General features: G+C 37.7%; 1 protein-coding gene across 1 annotated transcript; it reads right to left on the reverse strand.

The window, feature by feature from the left end:
* Window positions 1-4,628: 4,628 nt before the first annotated feature.
* Window positions 4,629-5,543, reverse strand: LOC110122462 (olfactory receptor 4C11-like). The gene has a single exon (XM_070463136.1). It carries the CDS (start codon window positions 5,541-5,543, stop codon window positions 4,629-4,631), a length of 915 nt encoding a protein of 304 aa, XP_070319237.1.
* Between the last annotated feature and the right edge of the window lie 10,814 nt (window positions 5,544-16,357).

Raw genomic sequence — 16,357 nt, forward strand, 5'->3', positions numbered from 1 at the left:
TGCTCTCAAATATTGGTGAAAATTTGGTATCCCAAATTTTTTCCAGAATGATCTCTCTGATTGTTTCACACCAGGGCATTCTACAACAGAAATTGGCCTAAGGATCCCAGCTACTGGAGGATGACTGAAGAACCAACAAATGCCAATATTCCTATTCCTGAGGAGTAGTGTCAGAGAAGGATGCTAACACACCTGGGTATGTAGGGAGGTCATAGTATCGGTGGTGCCTGATAAAGCTAACTCATTGTGGGTGAGCATCTCGATCAGCTCTGTGGGAACATTGTAGGGACCTCCGCTTCACTGGCAGCTCAGCTAGTTAAGAATCCACCTGTGATGCAGGAGACCCTGGTTTGATTCCTGGGTCAGGAAGATTCTCTGGATAAGGGCTAGGCTACCTACTCCAGGATTCTTGGACTTCCCTCATGGCTCAGCTGGTAAAGAATCTGCCTGCAGAGACCTGCACTGGGAAGATCACCTGGAGTTGGGAAGATCCAATCCCTGGGTTTGGAAGATCCAATCCCTGGGTTGGGAAGATCACCTGGAGAAGGGAATGCCACCTACTCCAGAATTGACCTGGAGAATTCTATGGACTGTATAGTCCATGGGGTCCCAAAGAATCGGACATGACGGAACAGCTTTCACTTTCAGGCTTCTAGGAACATGTGATTAGAGTCCCTTCCTCCATTTAGGTGGAAAAGGAAATGGCAACCCAGTCCAGTATTCTTGCCTGGAGAATCCCAGGGACAGAGGAGCCTGGTGGGCTGCTGTCCATGGGGTCTCACAGAGTCGGACACGATTGAAGCAACTTAGCAGCAGCTGCAGCCTCCATCTAGGTCATAGAAATCCGTAATGAAAACCGTGCTCGCAGATTGGAGTGGACTTTGATTATATCCGGAACCTTCATCTGGGACTTCCCTTGTGGCTCAGATGGTAAAGAATCTCTCATTCGCTTATTACTAAAGAGTTGACAATACATTCTTTTAACCTGGGAATTTGTCACAAATGCGAAAAAATAAGCTAAGCCAATGCTATGATATATCCTTAAAGACCAATTCCAAGGACAATTTTTTTTCCATTTATTTTTATTAGTTGGAAGCTAATTACTTTACAACATTGCAGTGGTTTTTGTCATACATTGAAATGAATTAGCCATGGATTTACATGTATTCCCCACCCCGGTCCCCCCTCCCACCTCCCTCTCCACCCCATCCCTCTGGGTCTTCCCAGTGCACCAGGCCCGAGCACTTGTCTCATGCATCCAACCTGGGCTGGTGATCTGTTTCACCCTAGATATACATGTTTTGATGCTGTTCTCTTGAAACATCCCACCCTCGCCTTCTCCCACAGAGTCCACAAGTCTGTTCTATACATCTGAGTCTCTTTTTCTTTTTTTGCATATAGGGTTATCGTTACCATCTTTCTAAATTCCATATATATGTATTAGTATACTGTAATGGTCTTTATCTTTCTGGCTTACTTCGCTCTGTATAATGGGCTCCAGTTTCACCCATCTCATTAGAACTGATTCAAATGAATTCTTTTTAATGGCTGAGTAATATTCCATGGTGTATATGTACCACAGCTTCCTCATCCATTCGTCTGCTGATGGGCATCTAGGTTGCTTCCATGTCCTGGCTATTATAAACAGTGCTGCGATGAACACTGGGGTGCACGTGTCTCTTTCAGATCTGGTTTCCTCGGTGTGTATGCCCAGAAGTGGGATTGCTGGGTCATATGGCAGATCTATTTCCAGCTTTTTAAGAAATCTCCACACTGTTTTCATAGTGGCTGTACTAATTTGCATTCCCACCAACAGTGTAAGAGGGTTCCCTTTTCTCCACACCCTCTCCAGCATTTATTGCTTGTAGACTTCTGGATAGCAGCCATCCTGACTGGCATGTAATGGTACCTAATTGTGGTTTTGATTTGCATTTCTCTGATAATTAGTGATGTTGAGTATCTTTTCATGTGTTTTTTTGCCATCCGTATGTCTTCCTTGGAGAAATGTCTGTTTAGTTCTTTGGCCCATTTTTTGATTGGGTCATTTATTTTTCTGGAGTTGAGCTGCAGGAGTTGCTTGTATATTTTTGAGATTAATCCTTTGTCTGTTGCTTCATTTGCTATTATTTTCTCCCAATCTGAGGGCTGTCTTTTCACCTTGCTTATAGGACAATTTTTTAAGCAGATAAGGAAACAAACCACACAAGCATTTCCCTGCACGGACAGATTAGGGCAACCTGGTTGGTGATTATTTCTTTAGATTCTACCTTTTGGTTAATTCGGCCCTTATGCTGTCTTCCCACAAGATGGCGCTCAAGTTGAATAGTATTTTATCCAACTTTCAAATTTCACCTAGTTCTAAAGGAATATGTTGTTGTTCAGTCCTTAAGTCGTGTATCTGACTCTTTGTGACCCCACGGCTTGTACCACGGACAGTGTGAAAAGGCAAAACGGAATTTGAAACTCAGCTTTATTTAGGTATGATTGGTAACACAAAAACTACACTTAATTAATGCTTACAATTTGATTAATTTGGATATATTATGTGAATCAAGGTAATACAGACATCTATCCATCACATTAAAGAGAAAAAAAATGTTTACTCTTTTGAGAAAAAATAAACATAAAGGAATTTGTAGATCGACCTGTCTTCAAGGAATGTTAATTGTTGTGTGTATTTTTAACTAAGTTGTGCTTTATCCCATGAGTGTGCTTTAGGCCTGCACTAAGCGGTCTCACTTTTTTTTTTTTTTCATACTGTGTAGCACTGAAACATGCCCCATGCAGCGGAAGCATGGAGTCTTAAGCACTGGACTGCCAGGGAAGTCCCTAACCAGTCTCACTTTAAACACCTGAACTGGATCTCAAGTGAGCCTTTTCTGCTGCAATCCCAGCATCCATCTATCCTCTCACTGTTCTCAAGTGGATAAAAGTCTCTTAGGGCAATTAGTGACGGAGGGCTAGAGTTATATTTTCACCTTTCCCATTATCTTTAAAATCCCAATACCTTCTCTTCTTTCTTCAGTCCCAACCAATGACTTGACTTTCTACTTAAGAGAATACCTGAAAAACTTAGAAAAGTGTTTCTACAAACTCACATCACCCCTTCTTCCCACCCCCAACATCCATGCCCACTTAATCAGCCTCCCTCTCTGTTATAGAATTCTATCCCCTGTAGATTATCAGCTCTACCATCACAGGGCTTCCCTGGTGACTTAATGGTAACGAATCTGCCTGCCTATGCAGGAGACAGGGATTCCATCCCTGGGTTGGTAAGATCCCCTGGAAAAGAAAATGGCAACCCACTCCAGTATTCTTGCCTGGGAGATCCCATGGACAGAAGGAGCCTGACAGGCTAAAGTCCATAGGGTCACAAAAGAGTCAGACATGACTTAGTTGCTAAACAACAACAGTAACCACTATTCCAAGCCAACATGTCCACTTGTGTACCAGACAGATCCCATTTCCTCCTTCTACATAAGAGCAATGATCTGATAATCGCTCCCTTGCCCCCTTTTGCTCTCTTCAGGATCATTCCCATCATCATGAAACATGCTGTTGTTTCCTTCACCCTAAAATATCACTTTTTCAACACTAATCTGTTGCCAGAAACTTATCCCATTAATTTCTTTCCCTTCATAGCAAAATATGTTGGAAAAAGCTTTCATTCTTAACATATTTTGTTCTGTGTTTCCAAGCTGGGAGTCTCACTTCTGTGGACATCTTCTGTTTTTAGCTCTGTTTTATATGTCAGTTGTTGCCTTTTTTGTGTGTATGGTCTCATCAATAACGTGTTATATAATTCTAACAGTTTTATAAAATTATCACTGATTACCAAATATCTGGGAATTGTCCAAAGATTTAAATTACAAAAACATTAATAAGTATGTAAAATTAAATAATATAAAATAATGATTAACATGTTGAGCAAAAATATTAAAGTATATAAAAATTATGGATCAATACAGAGAATATTTTTGTTATAAATATAATTGCATAGTCTGAATAGAAGGTTAGTTATTTCCCTGTACACTGTAGGCAAAGGAAAGGCCAATTTTTAAGGGTGTTTCAAGAGGGAGACAAGCATAAAATAGGAGCTTAACTATTTGCTATTTATGCTTCTTGAAGAGAATAAGTTTCTGGGAGTGACTTGATGTGACTGACTCTTGAGCCAGAAAAGATATGATACACAGTAGTGCCAGCACTGGTTTAACAACAAAATAAATTACAGAAATCAAGGACACAGGATAAAACTTGAATAAGAAACATGAAAAAGAAAAACAAACCAAAACAGTGTTCAAAATAAGAAAATAAAGCTACAGAAACAACAGAATCTGGCTTTCAAGCCTCAAAAGAGTAGAAGTATCAAAGCAGATGGTAGAAGTGAGGAATGGTCTTGTGCTCCCACAATTTCGATTGCACTTCATGTTCTGTCTCTCCATGAGACATTGGTTAAAATAATACAAAAATGTGCTCTATAGATTCTGCCTATAGTCACACAGGTCCCACTGGAAGAGAACTATGTTGTCCACACTGGGATGAGAACATTTTTCCTTTTCTATGAATCCAGTTTATCTATTCTGTTGCAGAATTAACAATTGGCATCTTCTGCCCTTTGCCATCTCGAGTCAGAGTTTGTTGCACCATAGCTTTCTCATGGCCTGTTTGACTTCTGCATTCCTCAGAGTGTAAATCAGGGGGTTGAGCAAAGGTGCCCCAATAGTGTAAAACACAGCCACCATCTTGTCCACTGGAAATGCAGTTACAGGGTGAATGTATGTGTATATACATGGTACAAAGAATAATACAATAACAATAATGTGGGAGGTGCAAGTAGATAGGGCTTTCTTTCTTCCTTGTGCACTATGATTACTCAGAGAACGTAAGATGAAAACATAGGAGATTAGCAGTAGTGTGAAACTCACCATGCATATGGCCCCACTGTTAAACACTATGAGGAGATTGATGACATTAGTATCAATGTAGGCAAGTTTCAACAATGGTTGCGTATCACAGAAATAGTGATCAATAACATTGGGGCCACAGAAGGGTAATCTCAAAACCAAGAGAATCTGTGCTAAAGAATGGATACAGGCCCCCACCCAGGCCAGTTTCACCAGTGAGCCACAGACACACTGGCTCATGATGGCTGTGAACTGCAGGAGCTTGCAAATGGCCACATAGTGATCAAAGGACATGAGGACAAGTACCAAGATCCCCATGCCCCCAAAGAAGTGAAATGCAAAGATCTGGGTCATGCATCCATTGAAGGAGATGACTTTCTTCTCAGATATAGAATCTACAATCAACCTAGGGGCAGTGGTTGTTGAAAAACAGGCATCAGCAAAGGATAAGTAGAAAAGGAAGAAGTACATTGGGCTCCCAAGTGTCTGGCTATTTCGTATGGTCATCACAATTAGGATGTTTACCAACAGAGTTGCAAGGTATAGAAGCAAGAGGATCACAAATACTACTTTGTCCTTTAGTAGATTCTGTGTTAACCCAAGCAGAATGAACTTGTTCACACTGCTGTTCACCTCCATGGTTATGATGAATGTAAAACAGGCATAGCTGAGAAGCAGTTCATCTGCAAAGGAAGTGGGGGAAATGGTGACTTGGCAATAATAGAAATGTATTTGGACTTGAAATTAGAACTTTTAGAGTTATAATTCATCAAAACATATAACTCACTATTTCTCAAAGATTTTGTGCATTGCAATAAATTATGAAATAATGTCTCTTACGCTGGTTTTCATGCTTTAACCAGTTCTTTCAATAGGGAATAAGATTTTGTGCAAGGGAATTCTCAATGACTGTGCTCTTTGCCAAAGTCTAAGAGTTAATGACTTTTTTGTATGATATTGATCAGATCACTTTAATGTCTTGATTTTTTTTTAAATGACAAGTAGAGGTTCCAATAGATATATGTGTATATGATATATATGCTCATATAATGGGTATACATATCAACTACTGAATTTTATATATACAATTCATTTATATATAATTTTTTATATCCTATATAATTTTGTAATAATACTTTTGGAGGTTCTTTCTTGAAAAAACACATTTCTTGATTTGGAAACCAGGTTGCACCCATTATTTCTGATCTCTTCAAAATCATATTTGAATTAAGCTTTAAGAAAAAGATTGTTTTTCCAACTTTTAAGCTAGTTGCAATCATACTATTACTTTCACTGCCAATTAGGGCACATGAGATATTTGAGTAAATCATTGAAACTGGCATTTTGAGAAAAAATTACTATATGTTTGAAATAATCCATTACCCATGCTATTAAGAAATGTATCAAATTAATCTTCACACCCTATAGATCCAATATGAAGCACCATTTCTTATATTTCTAAAACTCATACAATGTCCTGTCCCATATTTGATTCTCCTACTACTGTTTTCCAGAGGTTTGTACTCTTCCAATTTTTATCTAAGATATGATTTTTAAGTGTATTTCAGGATTTAAACATATTAATATCTCCCATTGTTCTATTTTATTATTTTTATAAGCATACACATATGTAACATTTCAATCATCTTATAATACTTTTATACTTTCTGATTTTCATTTTTGATTACTAAAAGCCTTTCACATTTTGTTAAAGAGTATCCATACTGTAATTATTAATTTAGCAACTATAAATCAATGTATCAAAATCTCATAATATAAATTCTATCATTTATCTTGACTTAAGTTGTTTACAAATTTTCATCCTAATGAAAAACTTTTGAATAAACTCCTCTTATACAACCTTTAGTTGCTTTAATAATTTCATCAAAATATGCCCCAGGGATTATTTACATAAATATGCATATTTCATAATTATTAACAACTATTAAATAATCTTTCCATTTGGATACTTCAATATACTTTAGAAAAAATAGAATGAATATATTTGCATAATAAAACTCCAAAGTTTACGGTAGATTACAGACTGTGAAAAGTACCCTTCAAAAATTCATAATTAACCAATTTCACTCACTGGATGAAAATGTTAGTTCCTTACATATTCTGTGAGTGTTTTCAGGATCATGTGTGTGTATTTATATAGTTAAATATTTCTTCTTATGCACCAATTGTATTTTTCCATTATTTATGTTGGAAATTTATATTTATATTTATTATATATATAATTATATATATATTTATAATTATTTATATTTATATTGCTATAGTTATAACAATAGGGCCTGAATTTCTAATAAAACTCTAACATATGGCACTTATATTTCTTGATTATCTGAATTAAAATTACATGCATTTTGATTAGCAACAGTGTATAATATTTTGTATACTTACTTATATTTCATCCATTTTGAATTATGTAAATCTTTTGTCAATAAAATTTTAATACCTTTAAGCTCTGAGCATTTTTCAATTTTATACACTAAAATCTATCAAATTTACTCTCCTTTTCATTTTATTCTATTACTTCAATTTGAGAGATTTCACCTTCATTCTTTCTTATAATATTTCTGTCCTTTTTCACTTTAATGTCAAATGATCTATTAATTTGCTTTAATATGAGTTTTGAGACACTTTTCCTCTTTCTGATTAATTATCAATCCTTCAATGCATCAATAACAGCATCAACTCAGTCATCAAACATGTACTAAGAAGCTACTCATATCTAGAGTCAACTAACAGGGAATGGAAAGATGTCCTCTACCTCTTCACAACATTCCTCTATGTAAGATGAATAATTGCATAAAATTGCACACAAATCTATGTGATAATGCAAGTGAATTTTAATACCAAAAGTAGAAAGATCCCTGGAGAATAAATTGATTAGACTGTTCAAATATGAGAAAGAAATTGAGCTTTGGCTTTTGATATGTTAAGCTGAGGTTTCCAACAAGTCTCTGAAACCCAAGTATTCAGTAAGCTTATACTGGGTTTCCTTGAATAGAATAAATATTTCCATATCAGTAAGTCACGTGGTCCACTTACCTCTAATAAATTTACACATCTAACTAAAACTTTAGGCTTCCTTGTAGTCTAGCTAAAATAATATTAAAAAGATTTAGAAATGTTATAATAACTGTAATCTCAAAATGGCTTCCCTGATTGCTCAGTTGGCGATAATCTGCCTGCAATGCAGGAGACCCTGGTTTGATTCCTGGGTCAGAAGATCCACTGAAGAAGGGATAGGCTACCCACTCCAGTATTCTTGGGCTTCCCTTGTGGCTCAGCTGGTAAAGAATCTACCCTCAATGCGGAAGACCTGGATGTGATATCTGGGTTGGGAAGAACCCATGGAGAAGGGAAAGGCTACCTACTACAGTACTCTGGCCTGGAGAGTTCCATGGACTGTATAGTACATGGGGTCTCAAAGAGTTGAACACAACTCAGCAACTTTCACTCACTCCAAATGACAGTTCCAGTAATCTCTGATGAGTATTTAAAAAGAGAACAAGTTAATGATTATTCAATTTCAGTGCATTAGGTTTCCAATAGGAGATGAAGACAAGAGTCAGGGGGCCCTTCTCTATGAAGAGAGGAGCAGTTTGAAAGAATGATTAAATATTATTAGAAGAAGAACAGCATGAATTGCTTTAGGAAAAATATATCTTCTCTCCATAAAGACTGCACTCTCATTAAATCAGAAAGCTGTAAAAGAAAATCTGTGGGCAGATAATAGACCACCGTGAAAACCAGTTCATGTCATTTTATTTTATTTTGCTTTAAGTAAGCAAAGAAAATATTTGGGGACATAAAGACTTAATGTATGCATTAGGTTGGATCAATACCCCCTCAGAGCTTTATGACAGAATTCAGTATTTATTTCCAAACATCCCTGGATCATCCCACCACTTCACCAACTTGGTTGTGAAGAGGCTAAGGACACTTTTCTATGCTCTATCTGTTGACTCTGGATAATGAATAGGCTCTTAGTACATATCTGATGACTGACTTGTTGGTGTCTCTGATGTCATGAAGGATTGGTGATTAATCAGAAAGAGAAAAAGTATCTGAAAACTCATATTAAAATAAATTGATAAGTCATTCAAAACTAATATGAAAATGCACAGAAATACTATAAGAAAGAATAAAGATGGTATCTCCCAAATTCAAGTAATAGAATGATACTAGTAGTACTAGTGGTAGAGGAAACTATTTTTGCTTCCTTCATCCTTAAATTTTTACTTTCACTTGTTGAAATTTTAACCAGTTCAATTATATTTGGGGCCAAAAGTCTGTTTTTGTTTTTTTTTTTTTTTTTCTCCAGGTAAATAGACATGTGTCTATATCTTCTCTGCTTCTATATTGCTATGTGGGTTTCCATACACATGTGATTGAATAAGGCAATACTGAATTAAATGTTAGTTTTATTATCTAACCTTATCATTCAAACAAGCTTTCCCTTGTCTTATTTCATCTGAGTTCCATAATTTTTTGCAAGGCAACTGTGGCCATTTGTTTGTCCTTTTCTAGTTACAAAGTTTGACCTGTGATACAGAGTATTTTAACTAAGGCAACTAGGGTATATCTAGACAAGGATGTACCTAGATAGCCTAGCACTCACCCACATGTCATATAAAATATCAAATCCCAATCATCACATAGATTACATCTTAGAAAAGAAATTCTGAGCCATCAGAGAAGGATGTCAAATTGATACCTTAAATTTCTGTCCTGACTCCAAAATCAAGTTCATTAAACTGCATATTGAGGCTAATATCAAAGCGTAAAACTAAATGAACCTAAATGGATTATAGAGAAGAGGAAGAAAGAAGCAGACTAATGAAGTTAGAGCAGGAGAGAGGAAAGAGAGTGAGCAGAAACCAGGGAAAGAAGAGTCAGGGATAGGATACAGAAATACAGAGCGGGAAGGTGAGCAAAAATATTAGAGGGGGTAGTTTGAGCCAAAATTTCATCACAGTTCAGCTTCTTTCTTTCTGACTGACCACACAGTCACTCTCCTCTAAACCAAAAAAGGGAGTCTGATTATGAGCAAAGGTTGTCAGGGGACTTGAAGATTCAACTGTGTAGAAAGCACAGTTCTATTTTATATTCTGTCCTAGAAACATCAGCAATGACCTACATTTTCAACAAGAAGCTCCCCAAGACAGAAATTTCTACCAAACTGGCCTCAATCCAGTTCATTGTGCCCTCTGTGAGCAGAGATGCTTTTAAGAGGTAGTACAGCTATGTGCCAGCTCCAAGAAAAGCCTAGGAACCCTGGATCAACATAACCCTTCGTTAGTGTGAACACTGCCCAGGACCTCCATCATCGTTAGCAGACTCACTGACTAAAGATTCCAAGAGCTCGGTCTTTAGGAGGCAATTAGAAGAAAATATTTCAGAGAGAATGAAAAAACTTACCTCTTATGAACAAACAGGTGACTTCCAATAAAATATTTGCACATCTTCAACTTTACTTAGAAGTTAAATTATATGAAACCTGAATAAAACACAAAAGCTATACTTCATTAAGATTTATCTTGGGATTTATCTCAAGAGATCATGGGATGTAAGGAGTTTATGGAGAAAGGGAACTCTGCATGTGGCGAAAATTCACAAGCTCTTCCTCAGAAACACTTTTTTTAGACAGAACAAGGTTTCTTGTTGAAGCAGAGAGGAGTCTTGTGAAAAATGGGGTCAATTTCTTAATTTGGTTCTTGGAGACTTTGTGGAGAAAACTATTTCTGCATTCTGAATGAGAAACACCTCTGAAGTCAGCTCTCTTTCCACGATATATCTTTTGGAAAATCATGAGTTTAAGTGCTTTCTTTTCATTGCATCGGATGTTTATAGTAACTCCCACAAAAGTCTGCAAACACCTAAGACAGGCCTTCAGCCTCAGGAAAGTATTTCTCCCAGACCAATCCCAAAGGTTATGCAACAATCTACCTAGTTCAGACAGTCCAAGAGCAAAAGCTAACCTGGGGGCCAGTTAGCTACACTTCAGTGTATGTGACTTGATGTGAGGAAATTCTCTTTCCTTCTCCATAAGGTTTCTTTAAGCCCATCTCTTTTAGAGGCATGAGGACATCTGAAACCCATGAAAGGCTCAGAGATGAAATGTGTACTGTAAACTTGAGTCCTGGCCTTTCCATTTAGCTTTTATGTGAATTTAAGCAAATTTCTCAATCTCTTGAATTTCCTATACTTCATTTTTAACAGGCAATTACTAATAATCAATACTTGGGGTGATAAAAATGGCTCAGTGGTAAAGAATCGGTCTGCCAGTCCTGGAGATGTGAGTTCAATTTCTGCCTCCGGAGATCTCCTGGAGAAGGAAATGGCAACTCACTCTAGTATTCTTGCCTGGGAATCCCATGGAAAGAGGAGTCTGGCAGAGTCAGAAAAGTCACAAAAGAGTCAGACTTAGGGACTGAACAACAACAATAATCAATATTTATTTAATTTAACATTATTGATGTTCAAACCTTCCATTCTAATCCTATTCATGTTTTTAAAATCAATTTTTAGAGGGAGACAGGAAAGAAGTAAAAGAGAAAGAAACTTGAATACTTGTCTCATGTATTTTCTTTATCAAGATAGATGCTCTTCCTCTTATGCCGGGGTCCAGCCTCGGCAGGATCCAGGGGGTACCCTCAGGATGAATGGCGTCGGTGAGAGAAGACACGTGAGACCAGCCTTGATAGGGCCAAGTCTGCGAGGGAGAGGGAGAGAGAGAGAGAGAGAGACCAGACCGGGGGGGTGGGGGGTGCAGCAGAGTCTGGCAATGCTTTATTTTTTGCCGTAGCTTTTATAGTCTAAGTTAGTAGATTTTTAAGGGGAAGATAGTTTAACATTACATCAGCTTGTCCTACACATGAAACCAGGGTGTTTTCTGCATACTTCTTTGTGAGAGTCTTGTACATTATCTTCTGGCCTTGGGGCCTATTGACATTTTATGACCTAGGTGAATGCAAAGCTGTTTTCCGTAATCTATTCTTTAATGAACACAAAGGTCAGTCCTTTTGCAGAAGTTATCAGTTAAATTTATCTAAAAGGTTTACCACACAAAGACTCTGCAGCTCCAGGGAGGCAGCCCCTGTTTAGCATTCCTGGTTAAAATGAACAATTCTAAACTCTTATTTTTTCTAAATCTTTAACTATAACCACTTTTAGAATAAATTTTTATGTTCTCTAATAGGGCTTCCTCACCCCCGAAGGGCTCTGTGCCTATTAGGGCCTTTTGTGTGATCAGGTTCTTTATGCTGTTTATGATTAAGGTGTTGTGAGCAGTCATGTGCATTAGTATGCATTTGCCAAGCAGGCTAGAATGCCAGCAAAGGGGTCTAAATTGAAACATTCCTTTCATCCTGGATAATCTTATAGGATACCACCATCCGGGGGACATATTGATTAAAGTTCTAAGTTGATTCTGTTTGGAAAGAGATCAGGGAAGGCCTTCTACCTGTGTCACAGAAATTAGGAAGTAGTCTAATATAGCAAGCATCAGAAAGACAGATATCATCTTTAAGGTGAGCGCTGGGGCAGCTTTTCGAAATCCCTGAAGTCCTGATCTGCCTTGCTTGTCAGGTCTTCTCATGACCTTGTCATGGGTGGGATCTTGTGTGCTGGCTCCCGGCACTCTTAAAAGAAACAAGATTAGCTCTTTGCTTTTGAAGGGTTGTGAGATATGAAAGGGTCTTCACTGGTAGCTCAGCTGGTAAAGAATCTGCCTGGTATGCAGGAGACCCTAGTGCAATTCCTGAGTTGGGAAGACCCCCTGGAGAAGGGCTAGGCCAACCACTCCTGTATTCTTGGGCTTTCCTGGTGGCTCATGTGGTAAAGAATCTGCCTATAATGCGGGAGATCTGGGTTGGGAATATCCCCTGGAAGAGGGCCGTGGCAACTCACTCCAGCATTCTTGCCTAGAGAATCCTATGAACAGAGGAGCTTGGAGGACTACAGTCCATGGGGTTTCAGAGAGCCGAACATGACTGAGTGACTAAGCACAACACAGCACAAGGTATTGAAGACAGGATAGATTACATCAAAAAGTTACTTTCCTACCTGGGAGACCATATTACAACCAGCACTGTGCTCTGAGAATTACCTGTAAGGTATGACACTGCCTGCTAGGTATCTTCGATAAGTATGAAGTGAGAGGCCAAGGATATGTATAGGTGAAAGCAGACAGCAGCTGAGGTGAGAGAATGCCATGAATAGATTGCACCAAGATTTGCACTTTTGCTAAAGGGTCTAGTCGCAACCAGCAAGTCCAAGCAGCTCAGAGAAACTGTAGGGAAAAATCACATTCCAACACATGGCCTTTGTTGTTGTTGTTGTTGTTTTAAACAAATGGACTAGAAGAATCCTGAGGAAGATGTTTGATGTGTTCCTTAAAGTCTTTGGGCTCCCCTGGTGACTCAGATGGTAAAGAACCTGCCTGCAACACAGGACCCTGGTTCCATCCCTGGGTCAGGAAGATCCCATAGATAGATAGATAGATAGATAGATAGATAGATAGATATAGATAGATAGATAGATAGATAGATAGATAGATAGATAGATTTCATTAATCTACCCTAAACAAAAGAATTCTGAGCCAGAGAAGTGAAATAAATCACCAAGTTCACACAGTTAGTTAGTAACAGAACAGAGTAGAATACAAATCTCTCAAGGATGAATCCAAATTGCTTTAATTTTAATACAATATATATATAGTAATGTCATAAGTTTTCTTGGCCTAAAAAAAGAATAAATAAATAACAAATGACTTAGTCCATGCATTGAATTGCCTGGTCATAGTCCTAAATTAACTCCCTACCTTTGAGAGAATGGTTAAACTTTCCAGTTCTGGTGGGAAATTTTTACAAGGGCAGTTTCAAAGGAGAGTACTGAATGGGCCAAAGTCAAGAAGTTGAATCAACAATCTCTGGAAGTTCCTTCAATCTCTGAGTGAGCTGAGCCTGAGTGAATTGAATTGCATTGTAGTCTGAGTGATCAGATTACCCAACTGAAATCCTGGTCTGTTACATCAAGGCACGGGCTTACTGAATTCGGTTGACTACGGCCATTTGATTGTGGGAGTTGATGATAGCTGAGTTTTGAACTACATTAAGTACATTTTTGTCCTTCTCTGTCCCACGTGTACTCTTAACACAAATTAGAGTCTTAATTTAAACTCTGTTCATTTAAATTTATATCTCATTAAGGTAAACTTTCCAGTGAATAATTTGGAAACTCTGGATAGATTAAACTCATTAATATAATTTAAATTTATGGCTCTAAGTGATTTTATTTGGATCAGAAATGCTTAAAGAATAGAAGTCAGATTTAATTGAGTGAGAAATGGAAAAAGGAATGACGAATAAAGAATGAGAAAAAGAGTAGACAGCAATGGTTTTATTTATTTTTTCTTTACTTAGTCTTTAATTGCAGGCAAATGGTAATATTGTGTTGGTTTCTGCTGTTCAAAAATGCAATTCAGCCATAATTACACGTACACCACCTTTGTCTTGAGCCTCTCTTTCCTCTCCCCATCCTACCCTTCTAGGTCATCACAGGGCCCCAGTTTGGGCTCCCTGTGTTTTATAGCAACTTCTCACCAGCTAGATATCTTACACACATGACTGTATGTATGTCAGTGCTGTTTATGTATTCGTCCCACTCTCTTCTTCCCCAACTGTGTCCACCAGTTCGTTCTCTGTATCTGCAACTTCATTCCTTCCCTGCAAACAGATTCATCAATACAATTTTTCAGATTCTGTATATATGAGTTAATATACAATATTTGTTTTTTTCTCTTTCTGACTTACTTCACTCTCTATAACAGGCTCTAGGTTCATCCACCTCACTAGAACTGACTCAAATTCATTCTTTTTATGGCTGAATAATATTCCATTGTATATATGTACTACAACTTCTTTATCCATTCATCTGTCAATGGATATCTAGATTGCTTCCATGTCCTAGCTATTGTAAATAGTGCTATTAACATTGGGGTAAATGTGTCTTTTTCAATTATGATTTCCCCACAGTATATGCCCACTAGTGGGATTGCTGGGCCATATGGTAGCTTTATTCCTAGTCTTTTAAGGAATACTATTCTCCACAGTGACTGTATCAATTTACTATTTCACTGTATATATACTATATCTAGACTTAGATGTGAGAATTAGCTAGAATGTAGAATTTATTTTAAATACTGTCTTTGTGTTATATCAAAGCATGAATTACAGTTATAATCAATTAAAAGTGAAAGTTTAAAGTGAAGTTGCTCAGTCGTGTCTGACTCTTTGAGATCCCATGGACTGTAGCCTACCAGGCCCCTCCATCCATGAAATTTCCCAGGCAAGAGTACTGGAGTGGGTTGCCATTTCCTTCTCCAGACAATCTCCTCAACTCGGGATCGAACCCAGGCCTCCTTCACTGCAGGCAGACGCCTTACCATCTGAGCCACCAGGGAAGCCCTATCATCAGTATCTAAGGGCTAATGTCAGCAATAATTAATCACACGCCTTTGCCAAAACTCACATGTTAGTGTGTTAATGTTATATATGAGTCTCAATTTGAATATGAAAAGACATTTCTTTTATTCAACAGAGCTTCTACATAGGCTTTCCTGGATGCTGACAGCACACCAATGAACAAAAGAAAAAAAAAAAATCCCTGAAGCACACCTTATAGTCTAAGATAAAAAGCAGACAAAATAACAATAATATTGATTACATAAAAAACAGTAAAAGTAATTTATATGATATATCAGAAATTTATGAGTTCTATAAGAGTAAAATAGTAGATAGGGAAAGGATCCTTGAAATCCAGGTTGGGATTTGCTATTTATAAACCTGTGCCACAGGAACCCCTACAATGGAAGTTTTGTGATTGTTCTGGTCTCTTCTATTCCTGTGTCCTGATTTTCATCAGTCTCTAAAATAGCATCCTAAGTATAAACTTCTTTTCATCTGGGATAGCTTGTGTAAGCTCCTGTAATATCCTGTAAGATATTTTCTTTCTTCCCGCCATAAGAATTTTATAAACCATCAAATGAGTAGCAAGTGAACTGATCAGTAATGACTCTCTTAAAAAAAAAATAGAATCCAATATGCATAAAATTCAATTATTTTTAATTTACATATAAGGAAAGAGAGCTGCCATGTTAGAGTTCGTAAGTGATCTGAGAGAAAGCATTATTTCCCAGGCCCCGTGTTAATGGTCTTTTATTGGATGACCTGTCTCCCATATTCCTGGCATACTGTTTACCAGCTGAGCCACCAGCGAAGCCCAAGAATACTGGAGTGGGCAGCCTATCCCTTCTCCAGTGGATCTTCCTGACTCAGGAATCGAACCTGGTTCTCTGGCTTGCAGGTGGATTCTTTACCAGCTGAACTACCAGGGAAGCACTGGATGACTTACTACCTGTCAAGTAAGGTTGACAC

Source organism: Odocoileus virginianus, unplaced genomic scaffold (genome assembly GCF_023699985.2).
Source record: "Odocoileus virginianus isolate 20LAN1187 ecotype Illinois unplaced genomic scaffold, Ovbor_1.2 Unplaced_Scaffold_32, whole genome shotgun sequence".
In the NCBI taxonomy this organism is placed as follows: Eukaryota; Metazoa; Chordata; class Mammalia; order Artiodactyla; family Cervidae; genus Odocoileus; species Odocoileus virginianus.

Bases quoted from the DNA above. Each gene is read 5' to 3' on its own strand.
- LOC110122462 (XM_070463136.1), bottom strand. From the start codon at position 5,543: ATGGAGGTGAACAGCAGTGTGAACAAGTTCATTCTGCTTGGGTTAACA.